At 45.8% G+C, this 20,532-nt stretch overlaps 2 protein-coding genes across 8 annotated transcripts in view; one reads left to right on the top strand and one right to left on the bottom strand.

Moving 5' to 3' along the window:
• The window catches only part of LOC142579570 (uncharacterized), a 303,963-nt gene extending 286,616 nt beyond the window's left edge, over nucleotides 1–17,347 (bottom strand). For all 7 annotated transcript variants that reach the window (XM_075689924.1, XM_075689954.1, XM_075689963.1 and 4 more), the window contains exons 1-6: nucleotides 17,271–17,347; nucleotides 16,772–16,878; nucleotides 16,547–16,673; nucleotides 11,133–11,353; nucleotides 10,834–11,032; nucleotides 1,167–1,295 (exon numbers count right to left, since the gene is read on the bottom strand). In XM_075689924.1, coding sequence (XP_075546039.1) covers nucleotides 1,167–1,295; nucleotides 10,834–11,032; nucleotides 11,133–11,353; nucleotides 16,547–16,673; nucleotides 16,772–16,807 — 712 coding nt within the window. In that variant the 5' untranslated portion in view covers nucleotides 16,808–16,878; nucleotides 17,271–17,347. The remainder of the gene's footprint in view (nucleotides 1–1,166; nucleotides 1,296–10,833; nucleotides 11,033–11,132; nucleotides 11,354–16,546; nucleotides 16,674–16,771; nucleotides 16,879–17,270) is intronic.
• A 161-nt stretch (nucleotides 17,348–17,508) lies between these two features.
• The window catches only part of LOC142579563 (eukaryotic translation initiation factor 3 subunit G-like), a gene marked incomplete in the record, with an annotated part of 28,819 nt that continues 25,795 nt past the window's right edge, over nucleotides 17,509–20,532 (top strand). The window contains 3 exon segments of the mRNA XM_075689913.1: nucleotides 17,509–17,662; nucleotides 17,740–17,780; nucleotides 18,100–18,227. Coding sequence (XP_075546028.1) covers nucleotides 17,643–17,662; nucleotides 17,740–17,780; nucleotides 18,100–18,227 — 189 coding nt within the window.

Below are 20,532 nucleotides of genomic sequence, written 5' to 3'. Positions count from 1 at the left end.
CAACCTCTAGCCCTACATCCAATATTAGCAGTAGTTTTTTGCAGCCGAAAACCCATTCCGAATTGCGCGCAATATTTAAAGTATGTGAGCCCTTGGGAACCGCCAAAATTTCAAGGCTTTTTCTCGCTGTGAAAAGTAATCTGCAAAGAAACTATGGTGATTACTGGAATATTGCAGGTTTTTTACTAACTTCAAAAACTACACTTTCAAGCGTGTCATAAGTGCAAGTCTCTAAAGAAAAAGGAAGAAAATGGACAGATGTAGCAAAATTGCTGTCTTCATAACACAGTAAAAAAAACACAAAAGTACAGATATATAAGCCTGCTGGTAAGCTGCACATTCAGTCAGGCTGTGGCTGAGCATGATGTAGCACAGTTTGGCACAGCAATTGCATCACTGAGGTTACAAGCACTAAAATATGACCTAGAAGATGTTGCAGTTTCACCCAATCACTGAAAGCAATAGCAAAGAATTATAGTATTGCACAAAGTAAGGCTCATAGATTTATGGGCGGTATAAATTGCAATAAATTGTAGTAAACAATTCCTTACTTACTAAACACTTTTCAAACGGATGAAATAGCGAAAACGACGACCAAAAATAAACTGCAGTTTATTTTCTATGGTTTAAGCAGTTTATTTTTCTGTCAACAAGGCTTCTGTATGAAAGCCACTAACATCTTACAAGTCTTTTACCCTACCCTTCCTGGTCGGCATTTTCACTATTTCATTCGTTCAACATTCCTCTCGACCAGACGAGATATAGTCGAACAATCCATTTAAACATGTTTGATGTCACGCACCCAAACACAAACATGAACAATGAGGAGTGCTGGCAGCGGAGAATGTGTACGCAGCCCAACGTGAATGTTCTGTGCTGCCACTCTTTTTATTGTTTCACTGTGCCGTGCCTCTGAAACACGGCACATACCATGACCTCCAATACTGGACGCACCGGAAGACAGCATGTATAAAGGCACCAGCTTTCTCGGATAGCCCTGGCAGTCACAGCAAATGACGTGACCTCGAACACACAGTGCATAGGCCATATATGTATTGTCAGGGACAATACAGCGACGAAAGCATGAGTGCACCTTGAGCATCCATGTTATTGCTATCAAAATAAACATAAAAATGAGAAAAAAGGAATGGAGGACAGAGACACACCCAAGACACTGTTCTCAGAGACCATAGGGGGTGGAATGTTTTTGGCCTCTTGCATGTTCGGCTTATACTGGGTCAGGCTGCCATCCTTCTTGCCCACCACGAGCTGCTTTCCTTTGGGGCTCCAACACACTGCGCCACAAGAACAGGAAGAAGAAAACTATTCTCACCAACATCTTGCAAAATGCGAATTTGCATTTATTATTTACCTCCAGTCTTGTAAATATGGCCCATCTCAATCAATTTGGCAAGCCTAAATTTGCTCTGTAGCTTGCCTCGAGACAAAGTCCATTTTGTAAGAAAAATGGACATTGTCCATTAGCAAAAATAATAACACAAGTTAACAAACACTAATTAAGAGATTCAAGGCAAACTCATGACATATGCGCTATCTGGATTTCCCCATCGAGGCTCTTTCAAACAACCTAAAATTAACAAAGAAGTGATATCCTCCACACCACACCTTCTGTTGCACTCATGAGCTTTTGAGTGTGAATGGAGTGAAACAGGAGCAGAATACAAGCAGCATTAGACGATAATTCGAAGGAACACTTCTGTGAAGCATGAATGCATAATTAACAAGATAATCTAGCAGCACACAACATAACCAGGGAGTTAGGCTATCCAAGGGCTGAGATTGCCCAAAGTCATTTTGTAGCAATTTTTGGAGCAGGTAAAATGTCATTCTGAAAAGATGAGAGCAGGCAAATTCTGATTCCGGAACAACCCATAGCACTTATATTTTATTACTGGAGCAGTCTGGAGCATGCAAATTTTTATTTAGAGCATTAATATGAGTAGGTGGGGTAACAGCCACAAAACCCTGCATTCTGCAGTATTAAAGAAGTGTTGAAAAGAAGCCTAAATGCATTTTTGATACTATTTCTGTACTAAGTGCTGATGAAGTGAGTGGAGGTATTTCCCAACAGAAGATGTAACGAATCTAGGGGTAACGAACACCAGTGTTTTAGTCAAAAACATTTCTAGGTAATCTGACAGCACCAACTAGCTCAAACCAAGATTCTACACGTGACTGACTTTCCCACTCCCTAAACTCACTAGAAGCACTGCACAAACTGGAGTCACACTGAGTGATGGGATGCAAGCTACCTGTGTATGCTAAAAGTAGAGACTTCTTCCTCTCCTTATCAAAGTCCCCTCAACACACGTGCCTCCCCTCACTGCTCAAACCCTCAGTTTGTTCTTTTTGATCACGGTGTTCGTAGCGATATCAGGATCCACAATCAGTGCGACTGCCACGACAGCCCCGCGATCAACAACAACTATCACGGCACGAGCACAAGGTTAAAAAAAAAAGACGATAAAACAAAAGGTGCAGCTGGCAGCACACCGATACTCATGCACTTGTTTCTGTGGAAACGGTGCCAGCCCAACCACGCGACTTCACTCCACCAACAGGGAGGCTTGGATAAGCCCTCGACTTCCTTGCCTGCCCTCACTCACTGGCTTCGGAAGCAGGATATAAGAATTTTGCTACTTTTACTTTTATTTAGGGAGCCCGATTGGGTGCTGCTGTTGGCACCAATTAGCAGCCAGGATACGAAAGCTACTTTTACAAGACCTCCAAGACCAACCACACAATGCCCTGCAGCGCTCTGGCGATCTTGCGTTGACGCCTGCCAGAGTCAAAGCTGTTTTGGCACATTGTGGTGCGATGGTGCTTTCAGCACAATTTGGCATGGCAATTTACAGGAGTAACAAAATGGCACAATTGCTGAAGGATTCCTACCCTTGCTATCCTCCTTACCAGCTGAAGACAGTTATGAGTCATAATGAATAACAATGCTGTTCATAATAAATCTACTTTTACAGGCAAATAACATTTTCTATTCATGGCTTCCCAAGTGTTTCAGTGCCTGACATGCTGTTGCCAGGGCTATTTTGTTTTCAATGTTTGGATCACTATGTGCTATTATTGCATTGTTTTTCCACATGCAGTGGCCACACTACTGGTGCTCTCTCATCGAGTACTTTTTTCACATCATTAATACATTTCACTTATATGGTGTTTCTTGATTGTTTACACATACACTTGATAACCAGAGCATCCACCATGACACGTTCCCTTTCACCAGAAAATTTTAAAAGACTATTTCCCCATTCAAGAATATGGAGTACAGACAATATAAGGTTTCCATGATTAAGAGCACTTCAATGTAAACAACATAAAACTATTGTCCAAGCTCCTGGTAAGAATGTCATGGCTACGAGGATCAAGCAAAGCACATGGTAGCCAACATCGCTATTAATAGTAGTGTGTGCTGCAAAAATGTGTACTTGAGAGATTATTTTAAGTTTTTCCATTCAATTTATAAATTATACGATTTATTAAAAAAACAAATTACAAAAAGTTGATTATTGTCTTAAGCATGAAGCATGAAAGCGAGACAACAACTTTAGTTTCCTTGGTAGTTTCTGCCAAAAGCTCGCTGTTACGAACGGCCTGCAAGGGTACCGACCTACAAAATTTTCCCAGCCAGCTGCTGCTGCGGAGGAGGCGAGCATCCCAGAAGTGACCTTGGAACCCTTCCCCACCTGCTGCAACTCGTTTTGTAGGGACGACGATGTGCCGCGCCAACACCCCCTCGGTGCCGCTATGACTAAACGCGGCCGGCGGACCAAGTATTGTTAGTGGATTCACCGTGGCCGCCACGGCTTGTTTGAAACGGTGGAACTCCCGGGAGAAGATGTCTTGTGGTCGTCTCACGGGGCTTAGAATTCATGGACAGATGCAGCAGCCATTGTCTGCAGGGTCAACACTGGGATGAAGAGGCGCCTGCTCGGGGCAGGACCCATGTCTGCCAGAACCCTCTCACCTCGGTGTGGTCAGTGAAACCTGTGCGGAAGTGAGTGCGCAGACCCTCCCCCTCAAAGACGGGTCGGCTATGATGACTTTGGACGCTCCGTTTGGCTGAACAGCCGTTTTTTCCTCACCTAGGGATCTAGGGAGGACAGAGTGCTTATAAGCAGCTGTTGCGCGGCTGCTGAGTGTGCATTCCCCTTTCAGTCATGTTTGACTGATGAACTGTAACGTTCTCATGTACATACTGTAAATAAATCCCATATTCCTCGTTCTCGATGAGAACAAGTCTCTCCCTTCAACAACATCCTGGATAAGCGAGGATAAGTTGGACGACGGCATGGGCCAGCTACCAGCTATTTCATGCCTGACCCCAACCATTACATCGCTAAAGATTACGAGACAACCAAAACTTATTCAACATCCAGGGCATCACTTCTATCATAATTCTGTGGCCTTTACCATCCCTATGCGGCACTAATTTGGTCAATATAAGTTTACCAAAAACAAGATTCTCATAAAACGTTTTTTCCCAGGCTTACATACCCTATTTTTACACGTATAACCCGCACCAATATTTCAAGAAAGTTAATAATAAAGTTGGGGTGCAGATTACATGCGAATTTCGCCTTGAAGTGTGGCTTCACGGCAGCACGCGCCGTGCTGCCGTAACTCAACACCTCAAGGCAAGTTTCTCCGCCATTCAAAGTTTAATCTCCTAGAGAACCCTGCCCTCTCTCCACTCCTGCGCATCAAAGCTTCCTTCTCCCCTGCTTCATGGTCGCCCATTCTCGTCCCCTTTACAGGTTGCCATTTTACGTTTAGCAGTTAGCGAATCGCACACGCGGCCCTGGCAAACTCGTACATCACTCGTTTCCGGTGCGCTCCCTCGGTCCGCGCTTCGCGATACATCGGTGGGCCAAATCCCCAATGTGATTTTTGGTTCGGTCGCATTTTCTTCATCGCCATTGCCCATGCAAGGGCTGCTCCGTCCGCGCTCTCATCCGCTGTCGTGTGAATGCTAGCTACGAAGTGATCCGATTCACACCACATATCCTGGGACTGATTCATCCGGGATAGAGTCCAGCATGAGAATCCAGCTTTTAATAGTATTTAGTGCAAAGAAACTCACACACGAGAGAAGGCACACAGGACACAGCGCTACTACAGCACCTTCTCTCGTGTCGTGTGTTTCATTGCACTAAAAACTATTAACATGCAATACCAACAAGCCCACCAGTCTGTTTTGTTGAATCCAGCTTTGTCCAAAGAATAAAGAAACACAGCCGCTGGCCGAGGATACGACGTGGACGAGTCACGCATACGCGAATGGAGACTGTTTTTGCAAAGATTTGAGCATTGTTGTATGTGGTTATTTCTGCGGATTATATACGCTGATTTTCTTTTTTTTTTTCTTCCCGGGCTGTTGTGATTGGGGATGCGGGTTATATGCGGAAAAATATGGTGGCTGGACAAACCTTTAATTGGCACCTATCCACCAAGAGTGCATGTGCTTGATTGCAGAAATGGTTGCATAATATTTACTCCAACCCATAGGCGCCCACTACAAGGGGGGGGGGGAGGGGGCGGCTCCTGGGCTAGTGCCTCCTCCAGAGTTTTCTGGGGTGGGGGTGGGGTGCGACGCCAGCATGCGCGAAGTGGCTGCCCAGGTACCTATTTCCAAGTTATCAGTTTGGAGGATTCTAAATGATGGCCTTTCACCCGTACCACCTTAACCAGCACCAATGCTTGGAAGATAGAGACCTGTAGAATCGCCTAGATTTCTCGAATTGGGTCCTCAGAAAAGCCGATGCGTCACCGGACTTTTTTGAGCAACATGATGTGCACAGATGAAGCTAATTTTCGCAGAAATGCCTAGGTAAATTTGCATAATGCACACTATTGAAGTGACTCCAATCCACACTGGGTAAAGCGTAATCAGCACCAGTACCAGTGGTTGTTCAATGTGTGGTGCGGAATTTATGCTGGTGCTACAATTGGTCCCATCTTCTTCGATCACACACTGACTGAATGGCATTACGTGGATGAAATTCTCGATGGAGTGGTTGATGAATTTCTCAGTGAAGTCTCGCTGTCACGTCTTCCACTTCTGTGGCATCAGCAAAATGGAGCATCCACACACAGCAACAGCCGAGCACGAAACTGGCTGGATTTATTATAAGACAAGGGGCTGCTTATATAAGGACAGGTACAAATATGAGCATGCGCACTTCGTACCATGACAGTGCGCATACTTACATCTTCCTTCTTTTCGAAGAGAAAACAAAGAGAACAAAAAAGTTTACAAATTCGCATGTCAGGGACCTAATGCTGTGGTCTCTCTGGCAGGAAGTAACGTTGTGGCGGTCTACGCCGACGGTCACTTCTACGAAGAATGTCCTCATGGGGAGAACCGGCAACTGCGTCCTTGTTTGGCGGCCCATCAACATTTGAACGGGTGGCTTCAGTTGCTCATCCCTTGGCATGTTTCGCCACTCCAGCAGGGCGCTGTAAAATTCCAGGGTTGCGAAAGGACACTTCGTTAGCAGTTTTTTCGTCTCCTGCACTGCACGCTCTGCCATGCCGTTACCACGAGGATAGTACGGGCTTGAAGTTACGCGGGCAATTCCGAGCTGCGCAGCAAAAGAGCGGAAGCACGCGCTGTTGAAAGGTGGGCCGTTATCACTGCACAGCTTTGCCGGGATTCCATGAGCCGCGAAGACGAGCATGCAAGCATTGTTTACCGCTGTCGCTGTTGTCTGACGTAGCTTTTGAACCTCGAAAAAGAACAAGTAGAAATCCACGAGGATTAGGTAGGACTGGTCATCGTGGTGGAAAATACCAAGCCCTACTACTTGCCATGGCAGGCCTGGTATCTCGTGGCTCAGCATAGGCAGTCTAGCGTTCCTGCGCTTGTACTTTTCGCACGCTGCGCATGACTTAGCTAGAGCCGAGATGTCTGCGTTCAGGCCGGGCCAGAACATTACTTCTCTGGCACTCATCATTGTTTCTTCGCCTCCATGTGCGGTGTGTAGCAGGCACAGAATTTCCAATCGCTTGGCAGGAGGAATGACTATTTTGTTGGTTCTGAGGAGCAGGCCTTCCTCAACATGCAGCTCGTTGCAGTAACACCAGTATGGACGCAGGGCATGCGGCACATGGTTCTTCGTTTCCGGCCATTCTGTGCTTGAGTAACGGCGCAGTTCAGCCATACTGGCGTCTTTGTTAGTTTCGTGCCGAATACTCTCAAGCTGCTGGTCTGACACAGGAAGCGAAGAAATAACGCTGACTTGAAATTCTTCTGTCTCGTCGGTTAGTTTCGTAGCACTTGGGAAGCGAGAAAGCGCATCAGCTAGAAACAACTCCTTTCCTGGTTTGAACGTCCAGCTCAGCTCGGACGCGCTCCTGAAGGGCAATGGCGATTCATCGCGCTGGCTTGACGACGCCTCGAGCTTCAGGCTTCAGCTCCATGTGGTAGGCTACGTCTGATTTCTCCCAGCCCCTGGAAAACATCTCGAAATCTTTCTACTATTTCCTTAGTTCCCAAGGCGTCCACGGTGTTTATGTGGCCAATCAGCCCTAAGCGTTCAGCCATCTTACCCCTCACTGTAACAGGAACAGCTTGTTTCACGATAAAGAATAGCGCCGTGGTAGACTGCGTTGTACTGGCGACCTGAAGCTCGATCTTCTTCGTCGCCTTTTCTACGTGCCCGAAAAACAACCGTAGCGTAGAGCAGCAGTCTTGTGCTGGCTTCGTAGTTATGTTTCTGAGTGTCACTTTGGGCATGACAGAACAGTTGGCTCCGGTATAAATTTTGCAGCGTATGGCAGAACCTGCGATGTCGACAGTCGCTGACCAGCGGTCGTGGCCATCAATTGCATTGACCTTGAGGGTTTGAAGAAAATAGCCCTCGTCCTCTACCATTTCGACCTGTTTTATCTTGCATGCTTGGCCCCTCGCTCTTGCTTCTGGTTGATGACAACCACGCGCAAAGTTGTTTCGGCCGCCACACTTGTTACAGCGCTTGCCATGCGCAGGGCACTTTTCTTTTCCATGTGTGAAAGAGCAGTTTGGGCAAATTCCGAGGCTAACTTTTGATTTCACAGCATGTACGGTGGCCTCATCGGTTGCTTTTACTTCTGCCTCCCTGATCTCGTTTAAGTGCTCCTTTGCTTGTTCCCTTGCTCGGCATATTTCCACTGTTTTGGCACACGATGGATTTTCAGACAGAAGTTTCTGCTGCAGGTCTTTGTCTCTAAGTCCTAGGATTATTCAACTGCGCAGTAATCTGTCCTCCAGCTCACCGAATTCGCACAAGCAAGCAAGAGTTCGGATATCGATCAGCCACTCGTTAAAAGGCTCCCTCACGGTGATCTCGGGAGCCGAAATGAAACTCGGACGTTAAATTCTTCGCTGGTTTGTACTGGGCCTCAAATTTTTCAATCAGCTTATCGAGGTCTTGCTTTTTGTCCTCATTTGCGAATTTGAAAGTATAGAACACCCGCCTTCCTTCTTCACCAATTGTCACAAGAAGTGTTGCTGCCCGAACTTCTTTAGGCTGCTTCCTTAGTCCGGTCGCCGTAGAGAACAGAGTAAACTCACTTTTCCAAATGATCCCGTTTTGGTGAGCGCCACCAGTACTTTCCAGTGGCTTTGGCGGTGGTAGAATCGTCGACGCCATACTTCTTTCTCTGGAGTGTACTAGGGGTGCAGCTGGACGAGGGTGCGGGGAAGAACAGCGGTGAGCGTGGCTTGCGAAACGCGTCGCCGCCCCACTTCCGACACCACGTGAACGGTCGGGAGGCAGGGAACAAAGTGTCTTTATTATAAGACAAGGGGCTGCTTATATAAGGACAGGTACAAATATGAGCATCCGCACTTCATACCGTAAGGGCACGTGTTAACATGACAGTGCGCATACTTACAATAACGATACCAGTTTTAACACTATATCGGTTATAACAATGAGAAGCTGCTGCACCATCGATTTTTGTGTTTTCCATGATGACATAACCTGCTTACTACAATGCCCCGATGCCGCATTATCGATTATAACGATGAAGTCTGGCTGCTGGATGTCCGAGCTGAAAGGCAGTGAAATGCGAAATCCTTGAAAATAAAAAAACAAAACGAGAAATTCGAACTACTGTGCGATGGGCAGCCGCTCCAACAGCCACTGCGCGCTCATTTTCCATCCATCTCCGCGAGGCTCTCTCCCGTCGCCCTTCTACCCCTCCGAACATGAATGGACCGCAGTAACTGCGCTGCAAGCAGATTGCTCGCATGTTGCTCGGTGGCTCCTCATTCAGCACAGTTCTGCGCTCGCGTTTTTCCTTGTCGGTTGCGTCAAAGTCGCTCCTGACCACACGGTTTCTCAGCTTCGCTTGACTCGCCGCCGAAACAGAAGACAGCTGACCCGCCCTCCGATTATCAGCAATGCACAACGTTGCCAGTGAAAAGAAAGCACACAGCTATATATTTGGAAACTAAGTGCTTCTAACAGATGAGACTATCGTCGCGAACGTGATTGCATCAGATAACGACAGCTACAACGGCAGCGACGACGCGGAAGGGCAGGCTGTCTCAACATTGTCCTCACAGGAGGTATGGCAGATGATTCAGTCTTTCCAGGGCTTCATTTTCACGAGGAAGCTTCTGCTGCACTCCGTGGAGCACTTGGATGCCTTGGAGAAGGACGTCGTCAAGCTTTGCGTAAAGCATGCATGGCCGACAGACAGACTTTTCTTGTGCAAGCCAGTGAGCCAGCAAGCCCCCTATTTTGATGTTATCATGCAACCCAGTTATAACAATTATTGGTTACAACAATGCAATTTCCGTGGCACTTGAATACTGTTGTGTGTGTGTGTGTGTATATATCGTATTTACTCATATAATGAATGCACTTTTTTCCCCGAAACATATGTGCAAAGTTTGGGGGGGGGGGGCATGTTCATTATGCAGGGTAAAATTTTGAGCAATTCTTTATTCCACGGCCACCTCTAAAAAAGTCCGTTTTGCCCATCAATTGTGATAGCAAATGTGTAGACAGCTACACGAAAGTGAGGACAGTAGTCTTATCGGCCGTATAAACTTTCAAACATTCACTTCACGTAAACTGGGCAGCGAGAACACCGCACGCACCCCCCCACCCGCCACCGCCATGCTCGCGACGGAAGACGGTGTGTTTCCTACCGGCTTTCCTCCCTCGTACGCGGGAGGTTGAGCCGCGATCGTCGGCACCCCTAGGGTGCAGTTGTCCAATACGAAGTTGCTGCCAGAGTACAACGCTGCGGCTCCTGCCCCCCCGGGGGTTTTTACGCAACGAAAGACGGCGTGTGAGACTGAGCCGCAATCGTTGGCTTCCCTCGCGCGCTTTCACTCACACTTACACCATGCGCGAGTGCCGACAAAGAAGACGGCAAAAATGCGCCTGGAGCATCCATATAATTGCCATCGCAATTAAAGTAGGAGACACAGTACAATTCAGCCTCCGACATGGCGTCAGACACAATTGCACCTGCTGAACACCATATCAGACGCCGAATCGTACCGTGCGTTTCCTACTTATGGCAACAAGTTTAGGGTGCGATCATTATGTGATAAAAAGAAAAAAAAACACTTTTTGATTGGAAAAGTGGGGCCTGCGTTCATCATGCAAGTAAATACAGCGTATATATACATGGGATTCAGAAAGCTGGAAGCCCCCCCCCCCGGCAAAAATGAAAACTCTTCGCCTAGCTCAAACCCTTATCTCACCACACAATTAAAAAAAAAAATTGCATGAACCTAATTGTGAGAATACCAGTAGTATAGTAAAGCAATATTGGCTGTAATAAGGAAGTACTCACAAGCGGTGCCTCCTGCAGAGGGTGGAAGTGTGCCGAGAATTTTGAGAGATTCTCCAGAAAGCTCATAGATGGACACTGAGCCACTGCCGAGGCAGACAGCAAACATTTCACACACCGCTGGATTCCATGCAAAGTCCTGCAGAGTCACGCCTGGCTGTGCACTGAGCCGCACTGTTGCAATAGGTCTTGTCTCTAGTGCCTGCAGCAATAGATCAAATAATATGCCACGTTGTGACCATGAACAATGGCAGTTTAAAACTGTATCGCAATAGAACCACAAGGCTATCTCGAACTTTTACCTGGCCTGCAAAGCCTCGAACATCATACATGTCGGCAACAGGTATGCCATCCCGCAACAGTCCAACCGCCAGCGTAGTGTCATCTGCACTAAGTGCCACCAAAAGGACAGGCCCTGTCGTTGGCAGTACACGAAAGGGGCAATTGTCAGCTGGTCCTTTGCTGCCTGGCCCCTCCTCCGCATCACAGTTTAGGATATCTTCAATAGTGCAGATCTTCACACCTGTAGGCATGTGCAAATGAAAGGAGCACATGTTATAAAAGCAAAGGCGCTCTGCATACTGTAAAATTTATAAAGCGAAGCTTTCTTTACGGACCATCCCAGATTTTCCTGGCCAAGGCTGGGTGCCGCTGTCTTGCCAAGTAGCTTAACACACAGGACAATATAATCTTTGCTACCCTTACAAGTGTCCTGGCTGCTGGCCTTGTTTTCTACGGAATAACTCCTTGATAGAAGAAACGATGCCTAAATATCCTTGTTGCAACAAATATTTGTCAAGAGCACAATTCCTTTAATAAAGAAAAGCTTTTTATGCCTACTTTCCTAGGATTTGGGGTATCTGCTTGGAAAGTCTTTTTCGAAGTAAAGTGCTGTTTACTTTTGCACTATCTCCAGGATCAGCATGCTGACCCTGGATGCAGTATCATAGCAAGGGGGCCAAATCCTGGAGAAAGTATAATGTGTAGTAATGTGGTGAGGGCCTCTCCATTTTGCAGTCTTCACTGGAAGGTAGGTAAAAGCTATGGAGCAATACATTGTGCAAAATATAATGAGTTGCATGGACTTTAACCGCTACACAAATAATTCGCTTCTCAGGTTTCAACATGCAAGTTGGATCTGCATAATTTTTTTAGCTCCATGACCCAAACAGTCTATAAAATAGCCACACTGCAAATAATATTAACCCCAAAATTAAGTGCCCCTTTCCTCCCATTAAATTCAGTGTATCAGTCTTCTGCTGCTGGCAATGGACACAAAACTATTTTCAAAGATAACTGGTAAACAATAAATACAGACATAAACAAAACAATGTGCAGACAGCATTGCAGCATAGGTAGAAAATAAAGATTGCCACGTGACTTCAACGGCACTGTTTATACACCGTTTTTTCGTAGGTGCCGCCATATTGTGAACGCAGTGGCGCCGCCTATGAGCAGCGCCATACTGGCTTGAGTGAAAGCTGTGCTTTGCATGGCAGGTATACGTTTGGTGGTAGGTTCTGGCGTTTGTTTTCGCGGTTGTGCATTCTGTTTAGTATGACGTGTGTCTTCTAGTGGTAAACGGTTCTGTGAGACGTGTTAAAGTGGTTTAAAGCGTCCTGGCCGGAGTTTCTGCTGGCGTTGAGGTGGACGGAACACGCAGCGCGATGTGTGTGCGCATATTTCAGCCTACAATCAGCCTCGGAGATCGATTGTGTATTTCTGAATGTTCCATCCACTAATGTGACCTTATTGCAGTATTATCCTCTATTTCTAAGCTGCGGTTTAGGAACCATGAAAAATATGCGACGATCGTAACGGTGTGGGTACCGTTCTGCTGCGATAGGAGCTGTGGTGTTATACTTTGACAAGCGTTCAAACTGTTCGCTGCAGGTTACATTGTGAGACTAGTTGGTTCGACAGACGAGATTCCCGCCCCTGAATAAAATAGTTTTGGCAAGTAATAGCAGCATACCTTACAGTCTGAATTAAGCTTGTCCAGCAAAGGGACCGTTTACGAACTGCGCGAGCATCCTAAGCAGTGGTAGGTGCTGGATTACAGATATCTTTGTTCTATATACCGCATGGTCCAAGCATACGGCATCAGCGGTTGTATATTTATAAACATTGTGCGGCGTGACTATGCGAGCCCGTTTTCTCTCGCTTTTTCGAGAAAGAGGATGATAACCGATTTTTTTTTTTGGTTGCGTTCGTTCCGTTCTCTGCGACGCACTCACACGTATTATGAAAATTTTGTTCTCAAAAATAGCCATCGCGTTCTTTTTATGCGATCCCTCTCATATTATGGCTGTATACAGGCCAAAAAGGCAATGCCAAGCGCACAGCTTATATATGTATCGTGCTGGTTCACCAACCGCAGTGATCGCTGTGTTGAGCAGCGCCATCAGCCTCATGCAGGAAGACTAGCGTAGACATATAAAGTAAACTCTCAGTTGTACGAACGTCAGTTTATCGAATATTTCAGAATAACGAACTTTTTAAAAATCCCTCGCAGTTTTCTTATAAATTCTATGCAAAAACGTTTCACTTAAGCGAATTTCGGAAAAGTCAATATTTCAGTTTAACGAACTCGCTCAGAGGACCAAGGCTTATTTTAGTGGCGCAACCGATTCCCGCCCTCATCAAACTGCCGCTCCAGCGGCAATGTAACGTCGCTGGCGCTACAGCGCCCCTGGGGCAAAGCGGCGGTGCAGAAAACGAACGGCAACGAGGCATGGCCTCCGAGATCACCCGCACAAAACAGCAAGCATGTAATCTCGGAGGCCATGAACAAAGTAACATCGCCGAGCCAGTTTCAAGCCCTGTAACTCTAGCTGAGTTTGTAGGATACATTGGAGGAACAAATTCCATTTTACACATTTCTAATACTATGGATGCCATGTCTTTTGCTCCATGAATTGCACTTCAAAATTTTGACTCTGTATGCTATGTCTTATGTTGGTCTAGTGAACTTTCAGTTAAGTGAAGTATTTCCTTCGGTCCCTTGAAGTTCACTCAAGTGAGAGTTCACTGTAGTAATTTCAAGCCTACTAGACTTGAAATGCGCGAGAATGATGCCGGTGCATCACAAATATTTGACAGCACCTGCCACTTAGATGTTTCGTGGTTGCCTTAGGTTGGCCGTGCACGAGCATGCGCTCTTACCTTTTATGTTTTACTTAATACGCCAAGCAATCAGACAGTGAGCTGATTTATCATTTAATGCTGGTAATACAGAGACACCGGTTTTCTTTGTTGAATTAAAACCGATATAAGCAAAATAGTTCACAACACATACACACACCGCAACTGATAATGTACGTCCACAGCGGCTGATAAAGCGCGCCACATTTTTGCTCCCCCAAGACATATTTCCGCCTGCTGTAATTACCGATGCACTGAAAGGCTTCCCTGACGACCTTATATGAATAACATGGCATAAATTTCACAGAGTACGATCTAAAACATTCCGAAATCGTTCCGCAGCATGCGACAGCAATACTTTCAAGCAGCGCCGCACCGGATCGCCCGAACCAGAGAGGAGGAAAGACTCGCCGCGCACCCTATCCTCCTCGCCTGATGAAACAGTCTATAAAGCCAGTGCAATGTTCTTGGCTGACTGAAGTATACCCTGAAGGGTCCATTCATTCTGCCTTGCATTTTCAATAAACACCACTTATTAGTTTGCACTCCACTTGTTCCATCCTGCCTTTTTGTGTTCATGTATATGCCCTTGTGTTCTTACTCCAACACAGGAATGACAGACCTTTATGAGACCTGCGGTTCTCATAAAGTTATTGTTACTCATAAAAGTTGCTCTAAGATACCACTTGCATGAAAATTTTTGTGGAACTTTTGCAGAAAATGTCTCACGGTGTGTTTAATTCAAAATCTGAGGTTCATTCAATGTGAATGTCTGGTGGGAGATCATATGCTAGAATCCCATAAACTATTTCACATAGCATCACTTCGAAGTGATAACATAAGGAGCCCATGGATTTACTTTGACGAAAAATTTTCAACAGTTCTCAGATCAGGCAAAAAAGCACCATGCAGAAAGGGGCCCTGTGGGACTTTTAAAACATGGTAAACAAACCTGCCGAGTCATTGGACAATAATGTCATGGACAACTGAGCTTCATATTCCTATACTAGCAGCAGGAAGCCTACAGCCTAATTCAAAACTGCCCGCTCTTCCCTACACCTCCTTGAAATCCTCACCTCATTTCGTGTATATTCCTACACACTTATAAACACGATGACTACTGGCTAGATTTCTTTAAAAATCATGAATATGTGCATCAGCCAGAGCCAAACTGAGACAAATTTTGCCAGTAACAAGGAAGAGGCACCATTTGGGAGCAGATGATACCACTGTGCCAACAATATAGGCTCGAAGATCAGGTGGCACAACAGTGAGTTGCATTATATGACCTTGAGGTAATGCCACCACCAAAACTCAGTGTGATTACAGATCAAGCAGGGCAGGCATTGTTCGTGTGGGCAAGGCAGCACAGCATAGAGTGCAGCACAAACAATTAAATGAAGGCCATAAGGCATGGTAGTGGCAGCCTTTGATAGCCAATAACTCCACTAAAACAAGGGAAAACACGGGGAAGGTGGGAGATGAAAATTCAAGACGAGCAAAATGAGAACAAGGTAAAAGCGGGAGCCAATGAACATAGGCTCCCGCTATGATTTTCGCATTTGCAAGCTACCTAACAGAGGACCGAACTATTCTTAGCATCAGTTCACTTGCGTAAGAACAAAGTAAAGCAACTTTAAAACTGTTTTCGTGAAAGTTATTTGTGATTGAGTGCGTTACTTTATCAAAACAAAAATTAAGTAGGAAGGCCACAGTGACGTGTCTATGATCCACGTTATGACTGGTTCCCTGTCCTTGGCGCATGTGCGTTTTCACGGAGTTCAGTGCTCTGAAGACCGAAAAATCACACGCACGAAGAGTCCAGCAGCCCATTTGCCGCAAGTGTGAAAACGCAGTCAAATTCACACGAAGTGAAATGGGCTTTAGTTAAAAGCAAAATTTATTTCAATTTGGTGATTATCAGGTGGTAAATCAAAGCAGGCACAATGAAATTCAATGAAGCAGTAATGCATCACAATGACATGCAAGAGTATCAAGATTACTAAATCATTTTGCGTGTAAAATTATTTAGAATTTACACGTATTAGAATCAGATGTCCAACTCAGGCAAAGTACCCATACTTTTTTTTTTAATTCTCAGATACTCTGTCCATGCAAGACAAAGCAGTGGCCAGGTTGGAAAAAGTAGTTGACCCAACATCAGCATCAGCCTGATCTGCGTAAGCTACTTTGCCACGCCTGGACCAATCTGCGCCATAAAAATCCCAAATCATCATCATCAATCCTTAGTCGGCCACGATACCCAGAGCCAAGGTTTGGCGCAGACAGTTTTCCTATACATACATATTTACCATGCACTTAGCTACCTTGTTGTAGAACAGACTACTTTTTCTGCCACTGGCGCACCAATAGTGAAGTTGCACGATAAAGTAAAGCGAGTTTGTTGCATTCACCCGATGATGAACGTAGGCTATGTTCACACTTGCGAATCGGTAAGCGTGGTTTCCGTGGGAATCCGTGATAATACACTTATGGCTAGTAGCCATTTGCCGAGAATTATGTAACACTGCGCAACATAAAAGGGACATTACCATAGTAGTCTTTTACTCACCCTGATCAAATGCTGCAAAGATCAATCCAAACCTCGACGACGCTGCGACCAGGTTCACGGATTCGGCACAGACAGATTCGCCTCCAGCCGTAACGTTTACCGTGCGTACAGGATGAAAAAGGAAATCCTGCCATTCAAACAAGAAATACGGAAACACATGACTGTCACTGTCAGAATCGCTACTTGTCGATGCGAGCAAACAAGACGACGCACGTAGCCACCCACCGGGTTTGGTCGCATACATCCCTGTCCGCAAGCCATTTTTTGGGCAGGTAGGTGCCACAATGCCGAGATGTTCAAGAACTCCCGACACTTTCAATGTTTCTGAAAAGCTGGAGAAAGCAGGAACATGCAGCGAGAATCAGATTTGTTGGTGCTTAACATCGCGCGCAATGAATTTCGTTGCAAGCGAAAAAATCACGCTGTCATGAAATCACAAGCATTCCTTGACCCTCACAGAAAGTTTATGTCACCTACGACCACGTTGCGACTAGCCGGTTCATTATAAAAATTGAATTATCAAAATGAACGTGATTGAAAGCAAGCTTGTTTATCTGGGAGCTAAGACGACGCGCGTAACGGACATCCTGACAATGTTTTCACGATAGTGTTGGGATCTTTAATTAGTAGAAGACACAACTTGTTTTAAACACTAACAAAATAACGCGAATAACTTCCGAAGCGCTTTGAAGGATCGAGAAAACCAGACTCGCACATAACTCACATTTCAAAGCACACAAGATCGTCAGAGATTAGTGCGTTAGTGGCTCCATGTGGCTCGCAGAACGGCTTGTGCCTTCAGCTTAAAATTGGCGCAAATGTGATTCCCCATTCCCCCTTCCCCCCACCGCTACAAAAAGTAATAACTCATTGTACCTAAAAATTATATAACTCTTATATTTATTTAAATATTTCTCATTTTAAAGGCGCTTTTTTGGACTACGTTTACATGCTTATTACGTCGCCTACATCGTGTACGGTAGTCTGCGTCACGTGTGCGCGACTGCAACTACTGGCTAAGTTTGTGTAGGTGTTCCGTGCTAAGCTCTCCCCGCGCACCGTGCACCCGTGCATAAAGCTATATAAGTGTTTGACAATGCCTGTTGCTGACAACTCGTAGGTTCAATTACTCTTGTTTATAGTGCTATTTAAATGTCGCAGTTGCTTTTCTTACCACTCTTTTCTTATTCTAGCATAACTCCTAGCTGGGCTGATCGGGTCGAGCAGGGTGAAGGTGAGCGCCAGTTTCTTTTCACCAGTAAGCTTATGCTGATACGTAGGTGAATCTTGGGCTTGTTAGTTTGCGTTCATTGCGAAATACTTCAGCGCAGAAGAGATCATAGTAATACTGCTTTCATCCCTTTTGCCCTGGGTCATTTTCTCTTGTGTGATTGAGCCGTTTTCCACGTCCAGGCAGTAGGCCTAGTATTCATTCTAAGATATTCGCCGTTTTCAGTGCTACGTGTGACACCAATCACGCTTCAGGTGACACGGTTTCATGTATTGCTGTGTTGACGCTGAGCTTGCTTAATTGCTGGTCCGTCTGTTCGCAGATGTCCCTCTGCCGGCCCTGCCCCCGCAAGTTTCGCAAGTTCCGCATGTGCCACAAGTTGAAGTCGCTGATGGGGAAGAGAAAGTCACTACCGAATTTCGCGAAGACGAAGAAGGAAGGAAGGTTAAGGTGCGTAGACTCGCGTAGCAAGTGAGACACTTGCAGTATTTGTACGAATGCCGGCCTGCCGACGTGATCGCTCAATCTGTCATGTAAGATTGACGCGTTGAATAGAAGCATATGGCAGCGGGGCCTGTAACGGACAGGACGAGAAGCGAATTAATACACTAAATGAATGTTTTCCCTGGCCAAATTAGATGAGGCTAGTGAGGTAATGAATGATGGTGCACGCGAAAGTTCTTCTCTGCAGAAGAGAGCTTGAGACTTGAACGAGTGCGCTTTCAGTTTAGCGAACAGTAGGGATGTTTTTTTTTAGAGGCCTCCAACAAAGTACTTGTATAGATATTTGGTTGCGTTTTCGTCATCGTTACAAGGAAGCAGTGGCGTAGCAACGGGTTGGGTGGGGGGGGGGGGTGTCATATACGTCTGAAGACACCCGGAAATTGTTGATATCCTCGCCTTCATCGACTACACCCGGGGGTGACAAGACCTATAGGCCCCGGGTGCCAGACGACCTAGCTACGCCACTGCAAGCAAGTGAACACAATGTTTAGAACAAATAAAGGTGCATTACTGGTGTGTCAGGAGAGGCTAAAACGAATGCTGTTTTGAAGTAACTTTGCCTCTAGCAACTAAGAACTTGGAACGCTGAAAGCGTGCAAATTGGAATTGGTTTCCACGTTTTCAGAAGTTGTGAATTCTGAATAAAATATCGGACCGATTTTTGCTCTTCTATCTATTTGCACTAAATTAAGCATGTTGTGATGCTCTAGTTACAATAAAGCAGAAGTGATGAAATAAACTCTAAACTCGACAACAAAAAAGTTTGCTGTTTCTATTGCACAAAGCACAATTTTTGTCAACAGAAGGCAGTCCACTGTATGACTATTTAAAAGGGCCCTGAACCACTTTTTATCAGAGTCGAGAGACGCATTTGAAGCTCAATTGGACTATTTCATAAATGCTTTGCTGCAAAATGTTCTTCAAGGCATTCAGCAGAATCGGAATTATTGGCAATCATAGCATTTCCGGTGCTTCCACTCCTTCAGTGATTGAAACTACGAAGGCTACAACAGAGTGGGGTGTCCGCACAATGGTCCACCGTGGTGCGCATTTCAGGATTGATGTTGGATCTTCACATATACGCCACTCTTTCCGATTTTGGTGCCAACAGCATGCCAAATGCGGTTGTCTTCAGCGAGCCACTTACGCTCAGGCAGTAGAGTCGTTGCAGCACCTTGTGGCGGCGGCGGTATCCACGCTACATAGCAGATCACAAGCTACATGCAACTGCAGCGTTTGCTTTGTGCACGACAAAGCTAGAGGGCGTGCTCGTGTTCATGTGCTCCTGTCTCAGGGTGCCTACCAACTGGGAAAACCGGGAATTCTCAGAGATTTTGAATGGTCTGGAAATACTTTAGAATAGTCTGGAATAGTCTTTGATGCCATGTCGTCAGCTGGAGGAGTTGCCAGTGTACAGTCAAGACCAATTTTCCTAACACCCGATTTTTGGGGACATGCCCGATAATTCAAAGGGCTTCGGGGCACCACCACGTACCCTATAGAGTCAATGTATAAGAACGAAAGTGTCGGATGCAAGAACCCTTTGCCGTCAGATTTTCTGGATGTTTTGCCGTCACCGCACGTCCAGAACGGCATTAATCTAAGCCACCACTGCGGCAACGCTAGGCCAAGCTACTTCGACGTTCGCTATTAAGTTTCTTGCTGTTCGGGGCCGTGTGCTGCCACATTTTTGAAGGCGTTTGAGCTCAAAAAAGCAGTGTTCACTGACGCAGAGATGCAGGCGCCCCTCATCCAAACGAAAATCAAACTCTTTCAAGCAGTGAAGTGCAACACGGCGGCAAGGTGCGTGGGCTGAGAGTATGTCAGGACAGTTAAGGTTGATTTTCCAGCTGCTCGGAAAGAATCTCGCTTGTGACAAAGTTCAGGCCTCATACCAATGAGCTTGCTATGGTTGATATAAATAGCTCATATTCGAAAAATTTGTTTCTTTAAAGGGCCCCTGAAACATTTCGGACAAATTTTGTAGATCTGTAGGGTACAGTTAAAGCTAAACATTCGCACCCCAATTTGTGTGAAACCTCTCGTATTAAGACAGCTACGGACGATTACACGTTACCCTCCTTCATAGCCATGCATTTTCTCAACTCGTTCACTGAGTGATCGGGGCTAAGCTCCGCCTTCGCTTGCTCTGCATCATGTCTTCGACTTCCGGTTCTCTAGGAGCGAGCGCACGAAGCCTCTCCAAACTCTCAGCCAACTGCTTGGCAGTCGACCCCAAGCGAAAGCTATC

The sequence above is a fragment of the Dermacentor variabilis genome, chromosome 1 (genome assembly GCF_050947875.1).
Source record: "Dermacentor variabilis isolate Ectoservices chromosome 1, ASM5094787v1, whole genome shotgun sequence".
NCBI classification, from domain to species: Eukaryota; Metazoa; Arthropoda; class Arachnida; order Ixodida; family Ixodidae; genus Dermacentor; species Dermacentor variabilis.
Note: the sequence above shows the minus strand (reverse complement) of the source record. Positions and strands in the feature narration are given on the sequence as shown.